The sequence below is a fragment of the Pituophis catenifer genome, unplaced genomic scaffold (genome assembly GCF_029215685.1).
Source record: "Pituophis catenifer annectens isolate HBS135680 unplaced genomic scaffold, rPitCat1.0.hap2 SCAF_15, whole genome shotgun sequence".
Lineage (NCBI taxonomy): Eukaryota > Metazoa > Chordata > Lepidosauria > Squamata > Colubridae > Pituophis > Pituophis catenifer.
In genome coordinates this window covers 5,147,204-5,169,602 of record NW_027256895.1, presented here as the reverse complement: position 1 = coordinate 5,169,602, position 22,399 = coordinate 5,147,204, and the positions used below count along the sequence as shown (strand labels likewise).

Here is a 22,399-nt window from a genome sequence, read left to right as displayed (position 1 = left end):
GGTGATTCATTTTTTGTATCATTAATAAGATTAACTTCAAAAACTTTTCAGGATGTTCTGTAAATCTAGAGAGTAGATCTAAATCAGGACATTTGATGACAATTAAGTAAATTTGATTACATGTATGTAATCACATAACACGAGATTTTAACCGAAGGTTATTTTAACTCAAAAAACTTCGATTATTTGGTGTACATACACAGTATTTTGACATTAAACAATTTTAGGAATTTAAACCTGACGTACACTGCATACTTGTTTTTTTTTTTTGTTGTTGTTGTTGTTAGGAAAAGCCTTATTTTCTTTCTTTCTTTCTTTTTTTCAAGAGAGCAAAATTTTAACTTCTTCCTCTGCTGATTTCTTTTCAGCAAAGAACACTTTTAGGAGGACGCAGGAAACCTCACCTCTGGATCGCGATCCTTCTCACGACAGGCCCGTACTTCGTTGTAGAGCTTTGAGGATGAGATGGGACCCAAGAAGGAGGTGTAGTGATGGGGGATGCTCACCCCTCCCTCTGTGCAGGGGGAACAAGTCAAAGAAATTATCAGTCACTCACCATTATTAACCGGACTTTGAACCTGCCTGGTTCAGCTAACCAACAGATCTTCCAGCCGGTTTACTGCATCTTTTTAACTACAGGTAGTCTTCAGTGGTGAAATCTGGTTTACTACCAGTTTGCTGGCTGCGCATGTGCCAAATGCGCACTGCGCGTGCATGCATGACGCACACCAAACACAAGTTGTGCACATGCAGTGCGCACCAAAAGGAGGCTTGGGAAGGTAAGTAGAACAGCGCGTGGGGGGGTATTAAGATGTGGCACACGTGGGTAACCTTTTAAAAAACTTTTTAAAAGCATTTTTTACTACCAGCTCCGGCGAATAGGTAGTAAAAATTGCTTTTAAAAGGTTAAAAAAAAGGCTCCCATGATCAAAGCTGTGCTGCGCGATCGTCAGAGCCTTTTTTTTAACCTTTTAAAAGCATTTTTTTTACTACCAGCTCAGGCGAATAGGTAGTAAAAAAATGCTTTAAAAAAGTAAAAAAAAAAAGGCTCCGACGATCAGCTGAGCGACCCGTGATCGTCAGAACTTTTTTTTTTACTTTTAAAAGCCTTTTTAACTACCCGTTCTGAACCGGTAGTAAAAAAACGCTACTGTTTTGCCAAATGGGTAGTAAAAAATGTAAAAAAAAAAAAAAAGGCTCCGGCGATTAGCTGAGTGACGCGCGATTGTCGGAACTTTTTTTCTTACTTTTTTAGCATTTTTTTTGAACCGGTAGTAAAATAATGCTAAAAAAGTAAGAAAAAAAAAGTTCCAACGATCGCGCGTCGCTCAGCTGATCGTCGGAGCTGGGTTTTTTTTTTTTTTACATTTTTTACTACCCGTTCGGCGAACCAGTAGCATTTTTTACTACCGTTTTGGAGAACCAGTAGCAATTTTTTACTACCGTTTTGGAGAACCAGTAGCAATTTTTACTACCGGTTTGGAGAACCAGTAGCATTTTTTACTACCGGTTCAGCGAACCAGTAGCATTTTTTACTACCGGTTCAGCGAACCAGTAGCATTTTTTACTACCGGTTCAGCGAACCAGTAGCATTTTTTACTACCGGTTTGGAGAATCAGTAGCATTTTTTACTACCAGTTTGGAGAACCAATAGCATTTTTTACTACCAGTTGGTTTGGAGAATCAGTAGCATTTTTTACTACTGGTTTGGAGAACCAGTAGCATTTTTTACTACCGGTTTAGTTAGTTTAATTAGTTAGTTAGTTTATTATATTTGTTTACCGCCCTTTTCCCGAGGGACTTAGGGCGGTGAACAGCCAAGGTAAAAACAATGTACAACAAAAATTAAAAGCTTATTAAAATAATTCAATCATTCGGCCAAGTTTAAAACATCCAACTAAGATCATTTTAAAACCCCTATCAAAACCCAATTTAAAAAACCTTTATCCTGTCAGACCAGCTTGCTGGAATAATAGGGTCTTCAGAGCGCGACGGAAGGCACGGAGGTCGGGGATCCTTCATATGTCCGGGGGCAGTTCATTCCATAGGGCCGGGGCCCCCACAGAGAAGGCTCTCCCCCTGGGGGTCGCCAGCATACACTGTTTGGCTGACGGCACCCTGAGGAGGCCCTCTCTGTGGGAGCGTATCGGTCGGTGGGAGGCAATCGGTGGCAGAATGCGGTCCCGTAGATAACCAGGTCCTAAGCCATGGAGCGCTTTAAAGGTGGTAACCAACACCTTGAAGCGCACCCGGAAGACCACCGGGAGCCAGTGCAGCTCGCGCAAGATGGATGTTACATGGGAGCGCCGAGTCGCCCCCATTATTACTCGCGCGGCTGCATTCTGGACCAGCTGGAGCCTCCGGGTGCTCCTCAAGGGGAGCCCCATGTAGAAAGCATTACAATAGTCCAGCCAGGAAGTGACGAGGGCGTGGGTGACTGTGCGCAGGGCATCCCGATCCAGATCTACTGGTTTGGCGAACCAGTCACATTTTTTACTACCAGTTTGGGCGAACCGGCCCGAACCAGTAGCATTTCACCCCTGGTAGTCTTCCACCATTCATTTAGTGATCGTTCAAAGTTGGGGGGGGGGGGGGAAACTGACTTACAACCATTGCAGCACCCCCAGGGTCATGTAATCAAAACTTTAAAAAAAAAAAAAGTGTTTGGCAACTAGCATGTTATTTGTTGTACGATTATCACTTGCAACCCTGCCAGCTGGCTTCTGACAAATACAATGTGGGAAGGCAGATTTATTTACTATTTATTTATTTGGAAATTTATATTGCCGCCTATTCGCATATGGTGACTCAAGGCGGCTTACAAGAATATATAAAATATATATATTTATATATATATATTAAATATAAAGAATAATTAAAAAACAATAAAACTAATAAAGAGAATCAATAATAAATTAATAACATAATAAAATAAACTCCTGCCCCGCCGACAACATATCACACGAGCCATTTAAGATTCACGTAACAATCCAGTGATTCAATTAATGACCGTGGTGGATTCACTTAAGAACTGTGGCAGAAAAGATCAGGATTGTAAACTGCCCAGAATTACCCAGTGGTAAAATGGGCAGTCAATAAATTTAATTATTTTTTTTTAAAAAATTAAAAATAAATAAAATAAGAAATAAGTAAAAAAAATAAAATGCGATCAATAAATAATATGAATAATACATATTATAATGCAATAAAAAACAATTAAAAGAAAGAAAATAACATAAAATGAAACATTAAAAAAGGAATGAAAAATAAATAAAACGAAAAAAACAAAATAAAGAAAAAAGAAAAAGTAAACAAATTAAAATAAAATAAATAATACAATACAATACAACAATTAAAAGAAAATAAAAAAACAACAGCATAACAAAATGAAAAATATATAAAATATAAAAATACAAAATAATAAAATGAAAAATGAAAAATATGGAAAATTAAATAAAATCTAAAATAAATAACAAATAAAGCAAATAATAAAACCATTAAAATAAAATAAAATAAATAACATAAAATGAAAAATAAAATTAAAAAATAAAACAAGAATAAAATAATAAAATAAAATAATAAAATAATAAAATAAAATAAAATAAAAAAAATAATAAAATAAAATAAAATAAAAAAAATAATAAAATAAAATAAAATAAATAATAAAATAAAATAATAAAATAAAATAAAATAATAAAATATAAAATAAAATAAAATAAAATAATAAAATAAAATAAAATAATAATAAAATAAAATAACATTGGGCATGATTCACTTAACAACTGCCTTGCTCAGCAGTGGAAATTCTGCTCCCAACTATGGTCGTAAACTGAGGACTACCTGTATATAGATATTCTAAATATTTTTCAAAGCTTTTGTCTCTTATGACTTACCTTTGAGACAATGTTCCGCCCCATCCAGACACTCTGGGGACAGCTCATTGTCGGCGAAGGAGCCCAGCAGTTCCGACACCATCAGATCCGCTTTCTCGGGGGCCTCCCACTCGCGCATGTCACAGGAGACCACCGTCACCTGGGACCCCCATTCCTCGTACTGCCAACTCTCCAGCCTGAAGGAAAAGAAGAAGGCGGGAAGACATCAAGACACGCGAGACGGGCTCATTTCCTTGATCACGTGGAAGACTCTCTCCGGTGCAAAACTGCCCCGCAGAGCAGACTAATATTAAATATGATTAAATATTAAATATCTTCCATTCCTCAGAAGCAAGACGCAGAAAGGAAAAGATGAGAGACTGTGTTTCTCAACCTTGGGGACCTTAAGATTTGTGGACTTCAACTCCCAGAATCCTTCAGCCAGCTTTGCTCCTGCTTTCCCCATAACAACAACCCTGGGAAGTGGGTGGGTTGGGCTGAGAAAGAGTGATTGGTCAAAAGTCACCCAGCTGGCTGTCCTACCTAAGGTGGGACTAGAACTCCCAGTCTCCTGGTGATTAGCCCAAAGTCATCTAGCCAGCATTTGTGACTGAGGCGGGACTAGAACTCCCAGTCTCCTGGTAATTGGCCCAAAGTCATCTAGCCAGAATTTGTGACTGAGGCGGGACTAGAACTCCCAGTCTCGTGGTAATTGGCCCAAAGTCATCTAATGGCTTTCCTGCCTAAAGTGGGACTAGAACTCCCAGTCTCCTGGTAATTGGCCCAAAGTCATCTAGCCAGCATTTGTGACTGAGGCAGGACTAGAACTCCCAGTCTCGTGGTAATTGGCCCAAAGTCACCCAGTGTCTTTCCTGCCTACTGTGGGACTAGAACTCCCAGTTTCCTGGTAATTGGCCCAAAGTCATCTAGCCAGCATTTGTGACTGAGGCGGGACTAGAACTCCCAGTCTCCTGGTAATTGGCCCAAAGTCACCCAGTGTCTTTCCTGCCTACTATGGGACTAGAACTCCCAGTCTCCTGGTAATTGGCCCAAAGTCATCTAGCCAGCATTTGTGACTGAGGCGGGACTAGAACTCCCAGTCTCCTGGTAATTGGCCCAAAGTCACCCAGTGTCTTTCCTGCCTACTGTGGGACTAGAACTCCCAGTTTCCTGGTAATTGGCCCAAAGTCATCTAGCCAGCATTTGTGACTGAGGCGGGACTAGAACTCCCAGTCTCCTGGTAATTGGCCCAAAGTCACCCAGTGTCTTTCCTGCCTACTATGGGACTAGAACTCCCAGTCTCCTGGTAATTGGCCCAAAGTCATCTAGCCAGCATTTGTGACTGAGGCGGGACTAGAACTCCCAGTCTCCTGGTAATTGGCCCAAAGTCACCCAGTGTCTTTCCTGCCTACTGTGGGACTAGAACTCCCAGTCTCCTGGTAATTGGCCCAAAGTCATCTAGCCAGCATTTGTGACTGAGGCGGGACTAGAACTCCCAGTCTCCTGGTAATTGGCCCAAAGTCACCCAGTGTCTTTCCTGCCTACTATGGGACTAGAACTCCCAGTCTCCTGGTAATTGGCCCAAAGTCATCTAGCCAGCATTTGTGACTGAGGCGGGACTAGAACTCCCAGTCTCCTGGTAATTGGCCCAAAGTCACCCAGTGTCTTTCCTGCCTACTGTGGGACTAGAACTCCCAGTTTCCTGGTAATTGGCCCAAAGTCATCTAGCCACCATTTGTGACTGAGGCGGGACTAGAACTCCCAGTCTCGTGGTAATTGGCCCAAAGTCACCCAGTGGCTTTCCTGCCTAAAGTGGGACTAGAACTTCCAGTCTCCTGGTAATTGGCCCAAAGTCATCTAGCCAGCATTTGTGACTGAGGCAGGACTAGAACTCCCAGTCTCGTGGTAATTGGCCCAAAGTCACCCAGTGGCTTTCCTGCCTAAAGTGGGACTAGAACTTCCAGTCTCCTGGTAATTGGCCCAAAGTCATCTAGCCAGCATTTGTGACTGAGGCAGGACTAGAACTCCCAGTCTCCTGGTAATTGGCCCAAAGTCATCTAGCCAGCATTTGTGACTGAGGCGGGACTAGAACTCCCAGTCTCGTGGTAATTGGCCCAAAGTCAGCTAGCCAGCATTTGTGACCGAGGCGGGACTAGAACTCCCAGTCTCGTGGTAATTGGCCCAAAGTCATCTAACAGCTTTCCTGCCTAAAGTGGGACTAGAACTCCCAGTCTCCTGGTAATTGGCCCAAAGTCATCTAGCCAGCATTTGTGACTGAGGCAGGACTAGAACTCCCAGTCTCGTGGTAATTGGCCCAAAGTCACCCAGTGTCTTTCCTGCCTACTGTGGGACTAGAACTCCCAGTTTCCTGGTAATTGGCCCAAAGTCATCTAGCCAGCATTTGTGACTGAGGCGGGACTAGAACTCCCAGTCTCCTGGTAATTGGCCCAAAGTCACCCAGTGTCTTTCCTGCCTACTGTGGGACTAGAACTCCCAGTTTCCTGGTAATTGGCCCAAAGTCATCTAGCCACCATTTGTGACTGAGGCAGGACTAGAACTCCCAGTCTCCTGGTAATTGGCCCAAAGTCATCTAGCCAGCATTTGTGACTGAGGCGGGACTAGAACTCCCAGTCTCGTGGTAATTGGCCCAAAGTCACACAGTGGCTTTCCTGCCTAAAGTGGGACTAGAACTTCCAGTCTCCTGGTAATTGGCCCAAAGTCATCTAGCCACCATTTGTGACTGAGGCGGGACTAGAACTCCCAGTCTCGTGGTAATTGGCCCAGTCACCTAGTGTCTTTCCTGCCTAAAGTGGGACTAGGATTCCCAGTCTCCTGGTGATTGGCCCAGTCACCCAGTGTCTTTCCTGCCTAAAGTGGGACTAGAACTCCCAGTCTCCTGGTAATTGGCCCAAAGTCATCTAGCCAGCATTTGTGACTGAGGTGGAACTAGAACTCCCAGTCTCCTGGTAATTGGCCCAAAGTCATCTAGCCAGCATTTGTGACTGAGGTGGAACTAGAACTAGACTGGCTGGTGGTAATTGGCCCAAAGTTATATAACGGCTTTCCTCCCTAAAGTGGAACTAGAACTCCCAGTCTCCTGGTAATTGGCCCAAAGTCATCTAGCCAGCATTTGTGACTGAGGCGGGACTAGAACTCCCAGTCTCCTGGTAATTGGCCCAAAGTCACCCAGTGTCTTTCCTGCCTACTGTGGGACTAGAACTCCCAGTTTCCTGGTAATTGGCCCAAAGTCATCTAGCCAGCATTTGTGACTGAGGCGGGACTAGAACTCCCAGTCTCCTGGTAATTGGCCCAAAGTCACCCAGTGTCTTTCCTGCCTACTATGGGACTAGAACTCCCAGTCTCCTGGTAATTGGCCCAAAGTCATCTAGCCAGCATTTGTGACTGAGGCGGGACTAGAACTCCCAGTCTCCTGGTAATTGGCCCAAAGTCACCCAGTGTCTTTCCTGCCTACTGTGGGACTAGAACTCCCAGTTTCCTGGTAATTGGCCCAAAGTCATCTAGCCACCATTTGTGACTGAGGCGGGACTAGAACTCCCAGTCTCCTGGTAATTGGCCCAAAGTCACCCAGTGTCTTTCCTGCCTACTATGGGACTAGAACTCCCAGTCTCCTGGTAATTGGCCCAAAGTCATCTAGCCAGCATTTGTGACTGAGGCGGGACTAGAACTCCCAGTCTCCTGGTAATTGGCCCAAAGTCACCCAGTGTCTTTCCTGCCTACTGTGGGACTAGAACTCCCAGTTTCCTGGTAATTGGCCCAAAGTCATCTAGCCACCATTTGTGACTGAGGCAGGACTAGAACTCCCAGTCTCCTGGTAATTGGCCCAAAGTCATCTAGCCAGCATTTGTGACTGAGGCGGGACTAGAACTCCCAGTCTCGTGGTAATTGGCCCAAAGTCACACAGTGGCTTTCCTGCCTAAAGTGGGACTAGAACTTCCAGTCTCCTGGTAATTGGCCCAAAGTCATCTAGCCACCATTTGTGACTGAGGCGGGACTAGAACTCCCAGTCTCGTGGTAATTGGCCCAGTCACCTAGTGTCTTTCCTGCCTAAAGTGGGACTAGGATTCCCAGTCTCCTGGTGATTGGCCCAGTCACCCAGTGTCTTTCCTGCCTAAAGTGGGACTAGAACTCCCAGTCTCCTGGTAATTGGCCCAAAGTCATCTAGCCAGCATTTGTGACTGAGGTGGAACTAGAACTCCCAGTCTCCTGGTAATTGGCCCAAAGTCATCTAGCCAGCATTTGTGACTGAGGTGGAACTAGAACTAGACTGGCTGGTGGTAATTGGCCCAAAGTTATATAACGGCTTTCCTCCCTAAAGTGGAACTAGAACTCCCAGTCTCCTGGTAATTGGCCCAAAGTCATCTAGCCAGCATTTGTGACTGAGGCGGGACTAGAACTCCCAGTCTCCTGGTAATTGGCCCAAAGTCACCCAGTGTCTTTCCTGCCTACTGTGGGACTAGAACTCCCAGTTTCCTGGTAATTGGCCCAAAGTCATCTAGCCAGCATTTGTGACTGAGGCGGGACTAGAACTCCCAGTCTCCTGGTAATTGGCCCAAAGTCACCCAGTGTCTTTCCTGCCTACTATGGGACTAGAACTCCCAGTCTCCTGGTAATTGGCCCAAAGTCACCCAGTGTCTTTCCTGCCTACTATGGGACTAGAACTCCCAGTCTCCTGGTAATTGGCCCAAAGTCATCTAGCCAGCATTTGTGACTGAGGCGGGACTAGAACTCCCAGTCTCCTGGTAATTGGCCCAAAGTCACCCAGTGTCTTTCCTGCCTACTGTGGGACTAGAACTCCCAGTTTCCTGGTAATTGGCCCAAAGTCATCTAGCCACCATTTGTGACTGAGGCGGGACTAGAACTCCCAGTCTCCTGGTAATTGGCCCAAAGTCACCCAGTGTCTTTCCTGCCTACTATGGGACTAGAACTCCCAGTCTCCTGGTAATTGGCCCAAAGTCATCTAGCCAGCATTTGTGACTGAGGCGGGACTAGAACTCCCAGTCTCCTGGTAATTGGCCCAAAGTCACCCAGTGTCTTTCCTGCCTACTGTGGGACTAGAACTCCCAGTCTCCTGGTAATTGGCCCAAAGTCATCTAGCCAGCATTTGTGACTGAGGCGGGACTAGAACTCCCAGTCTCCTGGTAATTGGCCCAAAGTCACCCAGTGTCTTTCCTGCCTACTATGGGACTAGAACTCCCAGTCTCCTGGTAATTGGTCCAAAGTCATCTAACAGCTTTCCTGCCTAAAGTAGGACTAGAACTTCCAGTCTCCTGGTAATTGGCCCAAAGTCACCCAGTGGCTTTCCTGCCAAGTGGGACTAGAACTTCCAGTCTCCTGGTAATTGGCCCAAAGTCATCTAGCCAGCATTTGTGACCGAGGCGGGACTAGAACTCCCAGTCTCGTGGTAATTGGCCCAAAGTCATCTAACAGCTTTCCTGCCTAAAGTGGGACTAGAACTTCCAGTCTCCTGGTAATTGGCCCAAAGTCATCTAGCCACCATTTGTGACTGAGGCGGGACTAGAACTCCCAGTCTCGTGGTAATTGGCCCAGTCACCTAGTGTCTTTCCTGCCTAAAGTGGGACTAGGATTCCCAGTCTCCTGGTGATTGGCCCAGTCACCCAGTGTCTTTCCTGCCTAAAGTGGGACTAGAACTCCCAGTCTCCTGGTAATTGGCCCAAAGTCATCTAGCCAGCATTTGTGACTGAGGCGGGACTAGAACTCCCAGTCTCGTGGTAATTGGCCCAAAGTCATCTAACAGCTTTCCTGCCTAAAGTGGAACTAGAACTCCCAGTCTCCTGGTAATTGGCCCAAAGTCATCTAGCCACCATTTGTGACTGAGGCGGGACTAGAACTCCCAGTCTCGTGGTAATTGGCCCAGTCACCTAGTGTCTTTCCTGCCTAAAGTGGGACTAGGATTCCCAGTCTCCTGGTGATTGGCCCAGTCACCCAGTGTCTTTCCTGCCTAAAGTGGGACTAGAACTCCCAGTCTCCTGGTAATTGGCCCAAAGTCATCTAGCCAGCATTTGTGACTGAGGTGGAACTAGAACTCCCAGTCTCCTGGTAATTGGCCCAAAGTCATCTAGCCAGCATTTGTGACTGAGGTGGAACTAGAACTAGACTGGCTGGTGGTAATTGGCCCAAAGTTATATAACGGCTTTCCTCCCTAAAGTGGAACTAGAACTCCCAGTCTCCTGGTAATTGGCCCAAAGTCATCTAGCCAGCATTTGTGACTGAGGCGGGACTAGAACTCCCAGTCTCCTGGTAATTGGCCCAAAGTCACCCAGTGTCTTTCCTGCCTACTGTGGGACTAGAACTCCCAGTTTCCTGGTAATTGGCCCAAAGTCATCTAGCCAGCATTTGTGACTGAGGCGGGACTAGAACTCCCAGTCTCCTGGTAATTGGCCCAAAGTCACCCAGTGTCTTTCCTGCCTACTATGGGACTAGAACTCCCAGTCTCCTGGTAATTGGCCCAAAGTCATCTAGCCAGCATTTGTGACTGAGGCGGGACTAGAACTCCCAGTCTCCTGGTAATTGGCCCAAAGTCACCCAGTGTCTTTCCTGCCTACTGTGGGACTAGAACTCCCAGTTTCCTGGTAATTGGCCCAAAGTCATCTAGCCACCATTTGTGACTGAGGCGGGACTAGAACTCCCAGTCTCCTGGTAATTGGCCCAAAGTCACCCAGTGTCTTTCCTGCCTACTATGGGACTAGAACTCCCAGTCTCCTGGTAATTGGCCCAAAGTCATCTAGCCAGCATTTGTGACTGAGGCGGGACTAGAACTCCCAGTCTCCTGGTAATTGGCCCAAAGTCACCCAGTGTCTTTCCTGCCTACTGTGGGACTAGAACTCCCAGTTTCCTGGTAATTGGCCCAAAGTCATCTAGCCACCATTTGTGACTGAGGCAGGACTAGAACTCCCAGTCTCCTGGTAATTGGCCCAAAGTCATCTAGCCAGCATTTGTGACTGAGGCGGGACTAGAACTCCCAGTCTCGTGGTAATTGGCCCAAAGTCACACAGTGGCTTTCCTGCCTAAAGTGGGACTAGAACTTCCAGTCTCCTGGTAATTGGCCCAAAGTCATCTAGCCACCATTTGTGACTGAGGCGGGACTAGAACTCCCAGTCTCGTGGTAATTGGCCCAGTCACCTAGTGTCTTTCCTGCCTAAAGTGGGACTAGGATTCCCAGTCTCCTGGTGATTGGCCCAGTCACCCAGTGTCTTTCCTGCCTAAAGTGGGACTAGAACTCCCAGTCTCCTGGTAATTGGCCCAAAGTCATCTAGCCAGCATTTGTGACTGAGGTGGAACTAGAACTCCCAGTCTCCTGGTAATTGGCCCAAAGTCATCTAGCCAGCATTTGTGACTGAGGTGGAACTAGAACTAGACTGGCTGGTGGTAATTGGCCCAAAGTTATATAACGGCTTTCCTCCCTAAAGTGGAACTAGAACTCCCAGTCTCCTGGTAATTGGCCCAAAGTCATCTAGCCAGCATTTGTGACTGAGGCGGGACTAGAACTCCCAGTCTCCTGGTAATTGGCCCAAAGTCACCCAGTGTCTTTCCTGCCTACTGTGGGACTAGAACTCCCAGTTTCCTGGTAATTGGCCCAAAGTCATCTAGCCAGCATTTGTGACTGAGGCGGGACTAGAACTCCCAGTCTCCTGGTAATTGGCCCAAAGTCACCCAGTGTCTTTCCTGCCTACTATGGGACTAGAACTCCCAGTCTCCTGGTAATTGGCCCAAAGTCACCCAGTGTCTTTCCTGCCTACTATGGGACTAGAACTCCCAGTCTCCTGGTAATTGGCCCAAAGTCATCTAGCCAGCATTTGTGACTGAGGCGGGACTAGAACTCCCAGTCTCCTGGTAATTGGCCCAAAGTCACCCAGTGTCTTTCCTGCCTACTGTGGGACTAGAACTCCCAGTTTCCTGGTAATTGGCCCAAAGTCATCTAGCCACCATTTGTGACTGAGGCGGGACTAGAACTCCCAGTCTCCTGGTAATTGGCCCAAAGTCACCCAGTGTCTTTCCTGCCTACTATGGGACTAGAACTCCCAGTCTCCTGGTAATTGGCCCAAAGTCATCTAGCCAGCATTTGTGACTGAGGCGGGACTAGAACTCCCAGTCTCCTGGTAATTGGCCCAAAGTCACCCAGTGTCTTTCCTGCCTACTGTGGGACTAGAACTCCCAGTCTCCTGGTAATTGGCCCAAAGTCATCTAGCCAGCATTTGTGACTGAGGCGGGACTAGAACTCCCAGTCTCCTGGTAATTGGCCCAAAGTCACCCAGTGTCTTTCCTGCCTACTATGGGACTAGAACTCCCAGTCTCCTGGTAATTGGTCCAAAGTCATCTAACAGCTTTCCTGCCTAAAGTAGGACTAGAACTTCCAGTCTCCTGGTAATTGGCCCAAAGTCACCCAGTGGCTTTCCTGCCAAGTGGGACTAGAACTTCCAGTCTCCTGGTAATTGGCCCAAAGTCATCTAGCCAGCATTTGTGACCGAGGCGGGACTAGAACTCCCAGTCTCGTGGTAATTGGCCCAAAGTCATCTAACAGCTTTCCTGCCTAAAGTGGGACTAGAACTTCCAGTCTCCTGGTAATTGGCCCAAAGTCATCTAGCCAGCATTTGTGACCGAGGCGGGACTAGAACTCCCAGTCTCGTGGTAATTGGCCCAAAGTCATCTAACAGCTTTCCTGCCTAAAGTGGGACTAGAACTCCCAGTCTCCTGGTAATTGGCCCAAAGTCATCTAGCCAGCATTTGTGACTGAGGCAGGACTAGAACTCCCAGTCTCGTGGTAATTGGCCCAAAGTCACCCAGTGGCTTTCCTGCCTAAAGTGGGACTAGAACTTCCAGTCTCCTGGTAATTGGCCCAAAGTCATCTAGCCAGCATTTGTGACTGAGGCAGGACTAGAACTCCCAGTCTCCTGGTAATTGGCCCAAAGTCATCTAGCCAGCATTTGTGACTGAGGCGGGACTAGAACTCCCAGTCTCGTGGTAATTGGCCCAAAGTCACCCAGTGGCTTTCCTGCCTAAAGTGGGACTAGAACTTCCAGTCTCCTGGTAATTGGCCCAAAGTCATCTAGCCACCATTTGTGACTGAGGCGGGACTAGAACTCCCAGTCTCGTGGTAATTGGCCCAGTCACCTAGTGTCTTTCCTGCCTAAAGTGGGACTAGAACTCCCAGTCTCCTGGTAATTGGCCCAAAGTCATCTAGCCAGCATTTGTGACTGAGGTGGAACTAGAACTAGACTGGCTGGTGGTAATTGGCCCAAAGTTATATAACGGCTTTCCTCCCTAAAGTGGGACTAGAACTCCCAGTCTCCTGGTAATTTGTCGAAAGTCATCTAGCCAGCATTTGTAACTAAGGTGGGACTAGAACTCCCAGTCTCCTGGCTTCTAGCCCCTAGACCAAAGTGGCTCTACATCAAAACAATTCTTCAATGCACAATGACATCTGTAGGGCGATTCCTCCCCCTCCCACCCTCCAGAGCTTCATTGCCAAGGACGAGTCCACAGCAGGTGAGAACCAACTTACGTCACCACAGCATTGGGGTTCTTCTCCACGGCATAAATCTTGACGCGCCGTTTGGCCTGGCAGGCCGCTCGGAGGGAGGCGTTGACGAGAGGACCCCTCCCAGCCCCCAACACCATCACCACCCTGCGGGTTGGAGGGGGGGCAAAAGCAAAGGGGAGACATGAGAAATGCTCTTGTGGTCCGCCGGCAGCCTGCGGAGCTGGCAGCAGAGTCAGATAGTGAGGAGGCTGGGGAGGAACATGGGCCAGTACTGGAGTCTGGGGAAGGCTCGGACGAGGGCTCTGTGTCAGAGGCAGAGTTATGTGCTGCCTCCGGAGCCTCCAGAGTCGGACATCAGCGAGGCAGAGGAACAGGGGGAGCCTGTTCCCAGTGTGCGCATGCGCAGAGCTGCCAGAAGGCAAGAACAGTTAAGACAAAAGGGGCAACTCAGGAGTAAGGCTTGGAGATGATTGGCCCTTCCCATACGACATACAGGAGGAGCAAAGGCACGTGTGCCTTTGCAGGAAGCAACTTTGTTCACTCTGGTTGGTTTAAATTTTGAAGCTCCGTTTTGACTCTGTGCTCCGTGTGGCCTTGAAAAGCCAATTGCCAATTAGGTCTTTGGCAGCGTGTCAAGGGATATAAAGATGGGTGCTTATCAGCCGTATCCCGAAGGACTGTGGCAGACTTTCTGTCGGACTCTTTTATAAACTATTTGTGACTCATTACGGGGTGTGAATGAACAGAATTAACATCCGTTGAAATAAAAAGAGGTTTTTTGGGGACTAATCATGTGCTTTTTACTGTCTCAGGAAGCCTAGGTCAGAACAAATGGAACCCGGAGACGACAAAAAAAACAAAAAACAGGCCGTTGTCTATAATTAGTGCCAGGCTAAGCTGGTGCCCGCTGGGAGCAATCCGTATTTAAAAAAACAAAAAACCCCGTGGAGCCCAGCTGGAGAACGCGCTATTATCGCGCCGCCAGAAAGTATGTCTCCGCTCACAACCAAAGAAAGCCCGCCCACCCGCCGTGCGAACAAGCACCGACAGCCGAACAAGGGGCTGGTCTCCCTCCGTGGAAAGGAGCCTTTCGTTATGCGCTTGAAAGCGAATTGTCATTAAAAAAGGCGACCTCCGCAATGTGGTTTCTGCCAGCGGTTGAAATTCCAAAACTTTCTCTACCGGTTCTGTGGGTGTGGCTTTGGGGGTGGGGTGTCATGTGACTGGGGGGGCATGGCCAACTTTTTAAAAAACTTTTTTAAAGCATTTTTAAACCATTTTTTTTACTACCAGTTCGGGCGAATAGGTAGTAAAAAAAATGCTTTAAAAAAGTTTTTTTAAAAAAGGTTCCGAGGATCACACGGAACAGCTGATTGTCACAGTTGTCAGCTGCGACAATCAGCTGTGCCGCACGATCGTGGGAACCTTTTTTTTTTTAACTTTTTTAAAGCATTTTTTACTACCGGTTTGGGCAAACCGGGCCGAACCGGTAGCATTTCACCCCTGCAGTTTCTGCCAAGCTGCATTTTAAATGGGTTTGTCTTGGGAATCTGACACCCGCCGTGTAAACTTATAACGGATTTGTGCGGTTTGATGCCTGGTTCCAAAGACCGGTTATAAGCGGGGAGGGAATACGGGTAATAATCCTCGACGTACGACCACGATGGTGCCCAAAATTTCCATTGCTCAGCGAAGACAGCGGTTCAGCGAATGACGGCCCCCATTTTTACGACCTGTCTTGTCAAAGTTGTGAAGTGAATCGTTGCCGTCGTTGAGCGAGTCACACGTTCGTTAAGGGAACCTGGCTTCCCTATTGACTCGGTTAGTTAAGTCAGAAGGTCGGAAAAAGGGGATCACGGGACCCTGGGGTGGGGGTGGGGTGGCAACTGCCAACCGTCATAAATGTGAGTCAGTTGCCAAGAGTCTGAAGTTTGAGCACACGACTGTCGGGAATGCTGCTGCAATGGTCCATTAAGGGCGAAACGTGGGCATAAGTCGCCTTTTTCAGGATCGTTGTAACTTGGAACGGTCCCTAAATGAACTGTTATAAACTGAGGACTACTGGTAATATCCTTGCTTTGCAGCTTATTACAGACTCACCACCATTCGTTTCATGACTGTTGTTCAAAGGTGCTGAAAAAGGGGCATATGACCAGTCCTCACACTTATGACCATTGTAGCACCCCCAGTCATGTGATTCGACTTTGGGTGACAACTGTCACGTATTTACGGTGGTTGGTTGCAACCACCCGGAGGTGCCGGATTGTCATTTGCAACTTTCCTAAGGAGCTTCTGACAAGCCAAGCCAGTGGGGGGGAAAAGCCAGATTCACTTAACAAGGGCACAACTCACTTAACAACCCTAGCAATTCATTTAACAACAGTGGCAAAAAATGGTTGTAAATTGGAGCAGGATCCAGTGAACCACAAAATTTTGAACTTTCCAATGTGGTTGTTAAGAACTACCTGCATTCTTGACATTCAACTCCTTGACTTGCGACTGGTTGCTTAGCAACCGCTCGAAGTTATGACGGACCTACCAGAGAAGAGGTGCTTATATTGGAAGATCTGAAGGTTGTCTCCCGCAGTCACGTGACTACAACCCAGTTGCTTGGCAACCAGCCCCGCCTTTACAGCCATTGGCTGGGGGACACATGACCGCATATTAACATGATTAACAGCAAACCACTGGTTCAATTGACCCCAGCGGCATTGGCTTAATGACCGTGGATTTGCTTAATGACTGCTGCAAAAAGGGTTGCAAAACTTGACGGTTTTACAACCGTCACAACTTACGACCGGGACAGACAGGCTCTACGACGGTCGTAAGCTGGTGACTACTTGGTAGAATGTTCTAGGGAGATTGCAACGCACCAAAGAACAAGGCAGATATATCTTGTAACTCTTGTCAATCTGCGTCCAAGGATTGTGACATCCTCCCTCCCAACACACACGCACACCCTCCACGTTGGGGTTCCTACTCACTGGACATTAGTATCTTTCTCCTCATCGGGAACTCGGTCCAAGAGGCACTTGTAGATCGCCTGAAACGGAAAGAAGCAACACGACAACTTTAGTTTTCTAGGGCAGGACTAGAACTCTCTGTCTCCTGGTAATCGCCCTAAAGTCACCCAGCTATGTTTTATGTCTAAGGCAGGACTAGAACTCACAGTCACTTAGAGATTGGCTCAAAGTCATCCAGTTGGCTTTCATGCCTAAGGCAGGATCTCCTGGTGATTGTCCCAAAGTCACCCAGCCATGTTTCATGTCTAAGGCAGGACTAGAACTCTCTGTCTCCTGGTGACTGGCCCAAAGTCACACAGCCAGTTTTCATGTCTAAGGCAGGACTAGAATTCACTGTCTCCTGGTGATCGCCCTAAAGTCACCCAGCTATGTTTCATGTCTAAGGCAGGACTAGAACTCACAGTCACCTAGTGATTGGCTCAAAGTCACCCAATTGGCTTTCACGCCTAAGGCAGGATTAGAACTCACCATCTCCTGGTGATTGTCCCAAAGTCACCCAGCCGTGTTTCATGTCTAAGGCGGGACTAGAACTCACAGTCACCTAGTGATTGGCTCAAAGTCACCCAGCTGTGTTTCATGTCTAGGGTAGGACTAGAACTCTCTGTCTCCTGGTGATCGTCCCAAAGTCAGCCAGCTTTCATGTGTAAGGCAGAACTAGAATTCACTGTCTCCCGGTGATCGCCCCAAAGTCACCCAGCTATGTTTCATATCTAAGGCAGGACTAGAACTCACAGTCACCTAGTGATTGGCTCCAAGTCATCCAGTTGGCTTTCATGCCTAAGGCAGGACTAGAACTCACCATCTCCTGGTGATTGTCCCAAAGTCACCCAGCCGTGTTTCATGTCTAAGGCAGGACTAGAACTCACAGTCACCTAGTGATTGGCTCAAAGTCACCCAGCTGTGTTTCATGTCTAAGGCAGGACTAGAACTCACAGTCACCTAGTGATTGTCCCAAAGTCACCCAGCCGTGTTTCATGTCTAAGGCAGGACTAGAACTCACAGTCACCTAGTGATTGGCTCAAAGTCACCCAGCTGTGTTTCATGCCTAGGGCAGGAGTAGAACTCTCTGTCTCCTGGTGATCGTCCCAAAGTCAGCCAGCTTTCATGTGTAAGGCAGAACTAGAATTCACTGTCTCCTGGTGATCACCCCAAAGTCACCCAGCTATGTTTCATATCTAAGGCAGGACTAGAACTCTCTGTCTCCTGGTGACTGGCCCAAAGTCACACAGCCAGCTTTCATGTCTAAGGCAGGACTAGAATTCACTGTCTCCTGGTAATCGCCCTAAAGTCACCCAGCTATGTTTCATGTCTAAGGCAGGACTAGAACTCTCTGTCTCCTGGTAATCGCCCTAAAGTCACCCAACTATGTTTCATGTCTAAGGCAGAACTAGAACTCTGTCTCCTGGTGATCGTCCCAAAGTCAGCCAGCTTTCATGTGTAAGGCAGAACTAGAATTCACTGTCTCCTGGTGATCACCCCAAAGTCACCCAGCTATGTTTCATATCTAAGGCAGGACTAGAACTCTCTGTCTCCTGGTGACTGGCCCAAAGTCACACAGCCAGCTTTCATGTCTAAGGCAGGACTAGAATTCACTGTCTCCTGGTAATCGCCCTAAAGTCACCCAACTATGTTTCATGTCTAAGGCAGAACTAGAACTCTCTGTCTCCTGGTGATCGTCCCAAAGTCAGCCAGCTTTCATGTGTAAGGCAGAACTAGAATTCACTGTCTCCTGGTGATCGCCCCAGTCACCCAGCTATGTTTCATGTCTAAGGCGGGACTAGAACTCATAGCCCCCTGGTGATTGGCTCAAAGTCACACCCAGCTGTGTTCCATTCCTAAGGTTGGGACTAGAATTCAGTCACCTGGTGACACCCAGCTTAGGGCATGTCTCCTTTTGATTGGCTGAAAGTCATCCAGTTTGCTTTCCTGGGACTAGAACTCACAGTCTGTTCTGTCCCCGTCCCACACACGCACCCCCACAGACGGCCCGGAGTTAATAAGCCACACGACAAAATCTTTGAAGATAAAGCTGGCAGCAACCCAGTGGCTAGCTGCCAATTCAGACTTTACTCACACAAAACAAAGATTAGACTGCAAGCATTCCGATAAAGCAGGCAAAGTTTCCGCAATACAAGGATTAGTCCAAATGCAGTCCGACAAGGCAGGCAGAAGTCCAGTAATGCAGAGATCATGGATTATCTCTAGATTTTGCTCGTCACAAACTGAACCGGCCACCACACCCACATTTATACCCTGTGGGGTGTGGTCCAGTGACTCAGCTAATCTCTGGCACGCCTTCCCCTCTGCTGCGCACGCTTCTCCCTGCGCCTCTGCCGAGGGTCCAGCCAGCACTTATCTCCTTCATCGCTGTCCACCTGTGGCTACGGGGACGTGCTTGGCTCTGGGCCTATCTTTTGGCCTTCGGTGTCCTCCGGAGGCATTGCCAGAGAGGAGGGTCCTGGAGAGGGAGGCCTTGCCAACTCCTCTTCCTCATTCTCAGAGTCTGCATCTGTCGATAGCCCAGGCTCAGGCAACGGAGCCACAACACAGTCTCCGGTTTCTAGCCAGACGCCTTAACCACTAGATCAAACTCCCCTTCCTTCTTATACCTAGAACCCTCGGATCCTGTCTTTTCTCAGCCATCAGCTTCCATTTAATGCTTCATGCCTGTCTTATAGATCGTTCGTTATTTCAGCAAATGCCCCTTTGCCAACTGACCTGCTGGTACTGGGAGTATTTGATGGGGTCCTTCTCGAAGACTTCATAGGTCTGGGATTCTAGGTTGTCCATCAGGGGCTGTCGGGATCAAAGAACCAAGGAGAAGAATTTGAATCCAGAATAAACCACCATAGCAGTCAAGAAGCAAATGGCCAGAGCACAACAGAGGAATTCAACTTCTCCGAGAGACAAAGCATGCAATTCCCATCAATCATCATCATTTAACACCCTTACGAGGTGGAGTCTGGGCAACTGAATAGAGCTAGCAGAGTGTTTACTGGCCGGATGCCCTTCCAGACGCCAATGCGGAGTTTTGTTCAGCAGATATATATATATTCTCATTGTGCTCAGAGAGAGAAATATCTGCCCCTACCTAGGATCGAACTCACAGCCTCCTGATTGTGAGGCGAGCTCTACCTCTAGCCCACCGCACCACTCCATGCAATCCCCCATCAATATTTGAGATAATTGAGAATGCAGGCAGTTCTCCACTTACAACCATTCGTTTAGTGACCGTTCGAAGTTACGACAGCACCGAAAAATGTAACTTACGACCGTTTTTTACTCTTAGAACCATTGCAGCGTCCCCCACAGTGATGTGATCGAAATTCAGACGTTGGCAACTGACTCAACGTTTATGACGGTTGCAATGTCCCGGGGTCACACGATCCCATTTTGCGACCTTCTGACCAGCAAAATCAATGGGGAGGCCAGATTCAATGTGGCTAATTTAACAACTGTAGCAGTGAGTCATTTAGCAACCAGGAACAGAAATAACAGAGTAACAGAGTTGGAAGGGACCTTGGAGGTCTTCTAGTCCAACCCCCTGCCCAAGAAGGAGACCCTATACCGTTTCAGACAAACGGATGTCCAATCTCTTCTTAAAAACCTGCAGTGTTGGAGCACCCACAACTTCTGGTGGCAAGCTGTTCCACTGGTTAATTGTTGTGTCAGGAAATTTCTCCTCAGTTCTAGGTTGCTTTTCTCGTTGATTAGTTTCCATCCGTTGCTTCTTGTCCTGCTTTCAGGTGCTTTGGAGAATAGCCCCTCTTCTTTATGGCAGCCCCTCAAATATTGGAAGATTGCTATCATGTCACCCCTAGTCCTTCTTTTTCATTAAATCCATATCGGTGGGCACACGAGCATTGCCCTAGCTCAGCTCCAGCTGATTTTCAGGCCTTCAGGAAGTCGGGAAACAAGCTGTTTGAGAGCCTCCGAGGAGTGGGGAAGGCCCGTTTTTGCCCTCCCCAGGCTCCTAGAAAGGCTCTGGAGCCTGGGAAGAGCAAAAAACGGGCCTTCCGGTCCCACCAGAAGTCGGCAAATGGGCCATTTCCTGCCTCCGGACAGTGGGGAAGGCTGTTTTCGCTCTCCCCAGGCTCCAAGAAATCCTCTGGAGCCTGGGGAGGACGAAAAACGGGCTTACCAGGCCTAATGTGCCATCATGTACCAAAAACAGGGGGAGTGCAAAAGCATGCATGGAGTGCATCAAATTATGGGTGTGGGTACGCACGCGTGCTCCCCCCGCGCTCCCCCCACTTTTTGCACACGACGGTTAAAAAGGTTAGCCATCACTGAACTAGACATACCGTTATAAGGAAGATTGTAAAATGTGGCAAAATTCACTGAATTGTCTCGCTTAGCAACAAAACGTTTGGATTTAATTACAGCCATCAGACCAGGACTACCTGTAGTTCAGACATTCCGGACGCCAAATCTTTTTGAGGTTCTGTCCAACACCCCCACCCCCCACCCCCCCAAGGAAGGGAAGACTCACCTGCAAGGGAGACTGTAGGTAATCTTCATAACCTTTGGCGAAAAGCTCATAGGCAGAAGGAGGCGGACGATTCTGGCTGAGATACTCCAAATATTGCAAATAGGAGCAGAATTCCTTTTCTGGATGGTGGTGGGCTCCGGTGATGATGAATTGCACCTCAAGCTGAAGGAGAGGGGAAAAAAAAAAAAAAACAGGGGTCAACCTGAGATGTCCGAATACGGCTTCTGGCAAAAGAGGCATGATTCAATATACCCTGTTTCCCCGAAAATAAGACCCAACCGGAAAATAAGTCCTAGCATGATTTTTCAGGATACTCGTAATATATAAGCGTCAGCTTATATTGTCCATAGCTCTGGACAATAAGCCCTACTCCCAAAATAAGCCCCAGTTAAGATTGTCAACCAGATGGGTGCATTTAGTACCGTAATTCCCCCCCAAAATAAGACCTAACCAGAAAATAAGTCCTAATGAGTCTTTTGGAGCAAAAATTAATATAAGACCCGGTCTTATTTTCGGGGAAACACGGTATAGATTTCATTGAGGGCAGCATCAGGGCTGTGATTGATCTCGGGGGGGGGGGGAACTGGGCAGGCTTGGCCAACTGGGTGGGTGTGGCCAACTGGGTGGGCGTGGCCAACTTCAAGCCACTCCCCAAGCTGCTGGCATGTTTCCTCTTCGTATTGGGTAGACGAGGACGGCCCGCATGGGCCAGATCCGACCACATCGGGCCTTGAGTTTGACACCCCTGTTGTAGGTCATTTAGTCCAACACCCCGACACGCGCACACACACACACACACAAGCAGGAGACCCTACGCTAGGGGTGTCGAACCCGGGGCCGTCCTGGAAAATTGAAGGGGTCGGCCCACGTCACTTTGGCCCGGTCTACCCAATACAAAGAGGAAACATGCCAGCAGTTTGGGGAGTGGTGTCAGGTTGGCTACGCCTGCCCGGTTGGCCACACCCACCCAGTCAGCCACGCCCACCCTCCGCCGAGGTCAACCACAGGCCTGATGCGGCTCTCAATGAAATTGAGTTTGGCACCCCTGGCCTACACCATTTCTGATAGATGGCAGTCCAGTCTCTTCTTGATGTGGTGCGAGCAGAGACGTGGTGATTATTTCTGAGTCATGCAGGCCAGTTAAGGGCCAGTCCCCTTTTTTACAACTTTTGACATGTAGTTTCAAAATGCAGGTAAAGTTCTCAATTTACGACCGCAATCGAGCCCGGAATTGACATCGCTACGTGAAAAATTTTATTTTATTTTATTTATTTATAATGCAATTTATATACCGCCCTATCTCCAAGGACTCAGGGCGGCTCACAACGGTAAAGATGCACAGTTCCTCATTAAAAGACAATATAAAATTAAAATTCCAATTTAAAACAATTTAAAATTCATTAAGACACCCCCCCCCCCATCAGTCCGACAAATATCCCGGGCCTAGGCCATGAAGGGCTTTGTAGGTAATAACCAGCACCTTGAACCTTAC

The 22,399-nt window shown here is 47.7% G+C and overlaps 1 protein-coding gene across 2 annotated transcripts in view; it reads right to left on the bottom strand.

Annotated features, from left to right (window-relative positions):
- PRMT5 (protein arginine methyltransferase 5) overlaps positions 1-22,399 on the bottom strand; it is a 50,356-nt gene that overhangs the window by 4,005 nt on the left and 23,952 nt on the right. For both annotated transcript variants that reach the window (XM_070954782.1, XM_070954783.1), the window contains exons 8-13: positions 20,908-21,069; positions 19,134-19,211; positions 16,377-16,435; positions 13,414-13,536; positions 3,894-4,069; positions 405-514 (exon numbers count right to left, since the gene is read on the bottom strand). In XM_070954782.1, the coding sequence (XP_070810883.1) occupies positions 405-514; positions 3,894-4,069; positions 13,414-13,536; positions 16,377-16,435; positions 19,134-19,211; positions 20,908-21,069 (708 nt within the window). The remainder of the gene's footprint in view (positions 1-404; positions 515-3,893; positions 4,070-13,413; positions 13,537-16,376; positions 16,436-19,133; positions 19,212-20,907; positions 21,070-22,399) is intronic.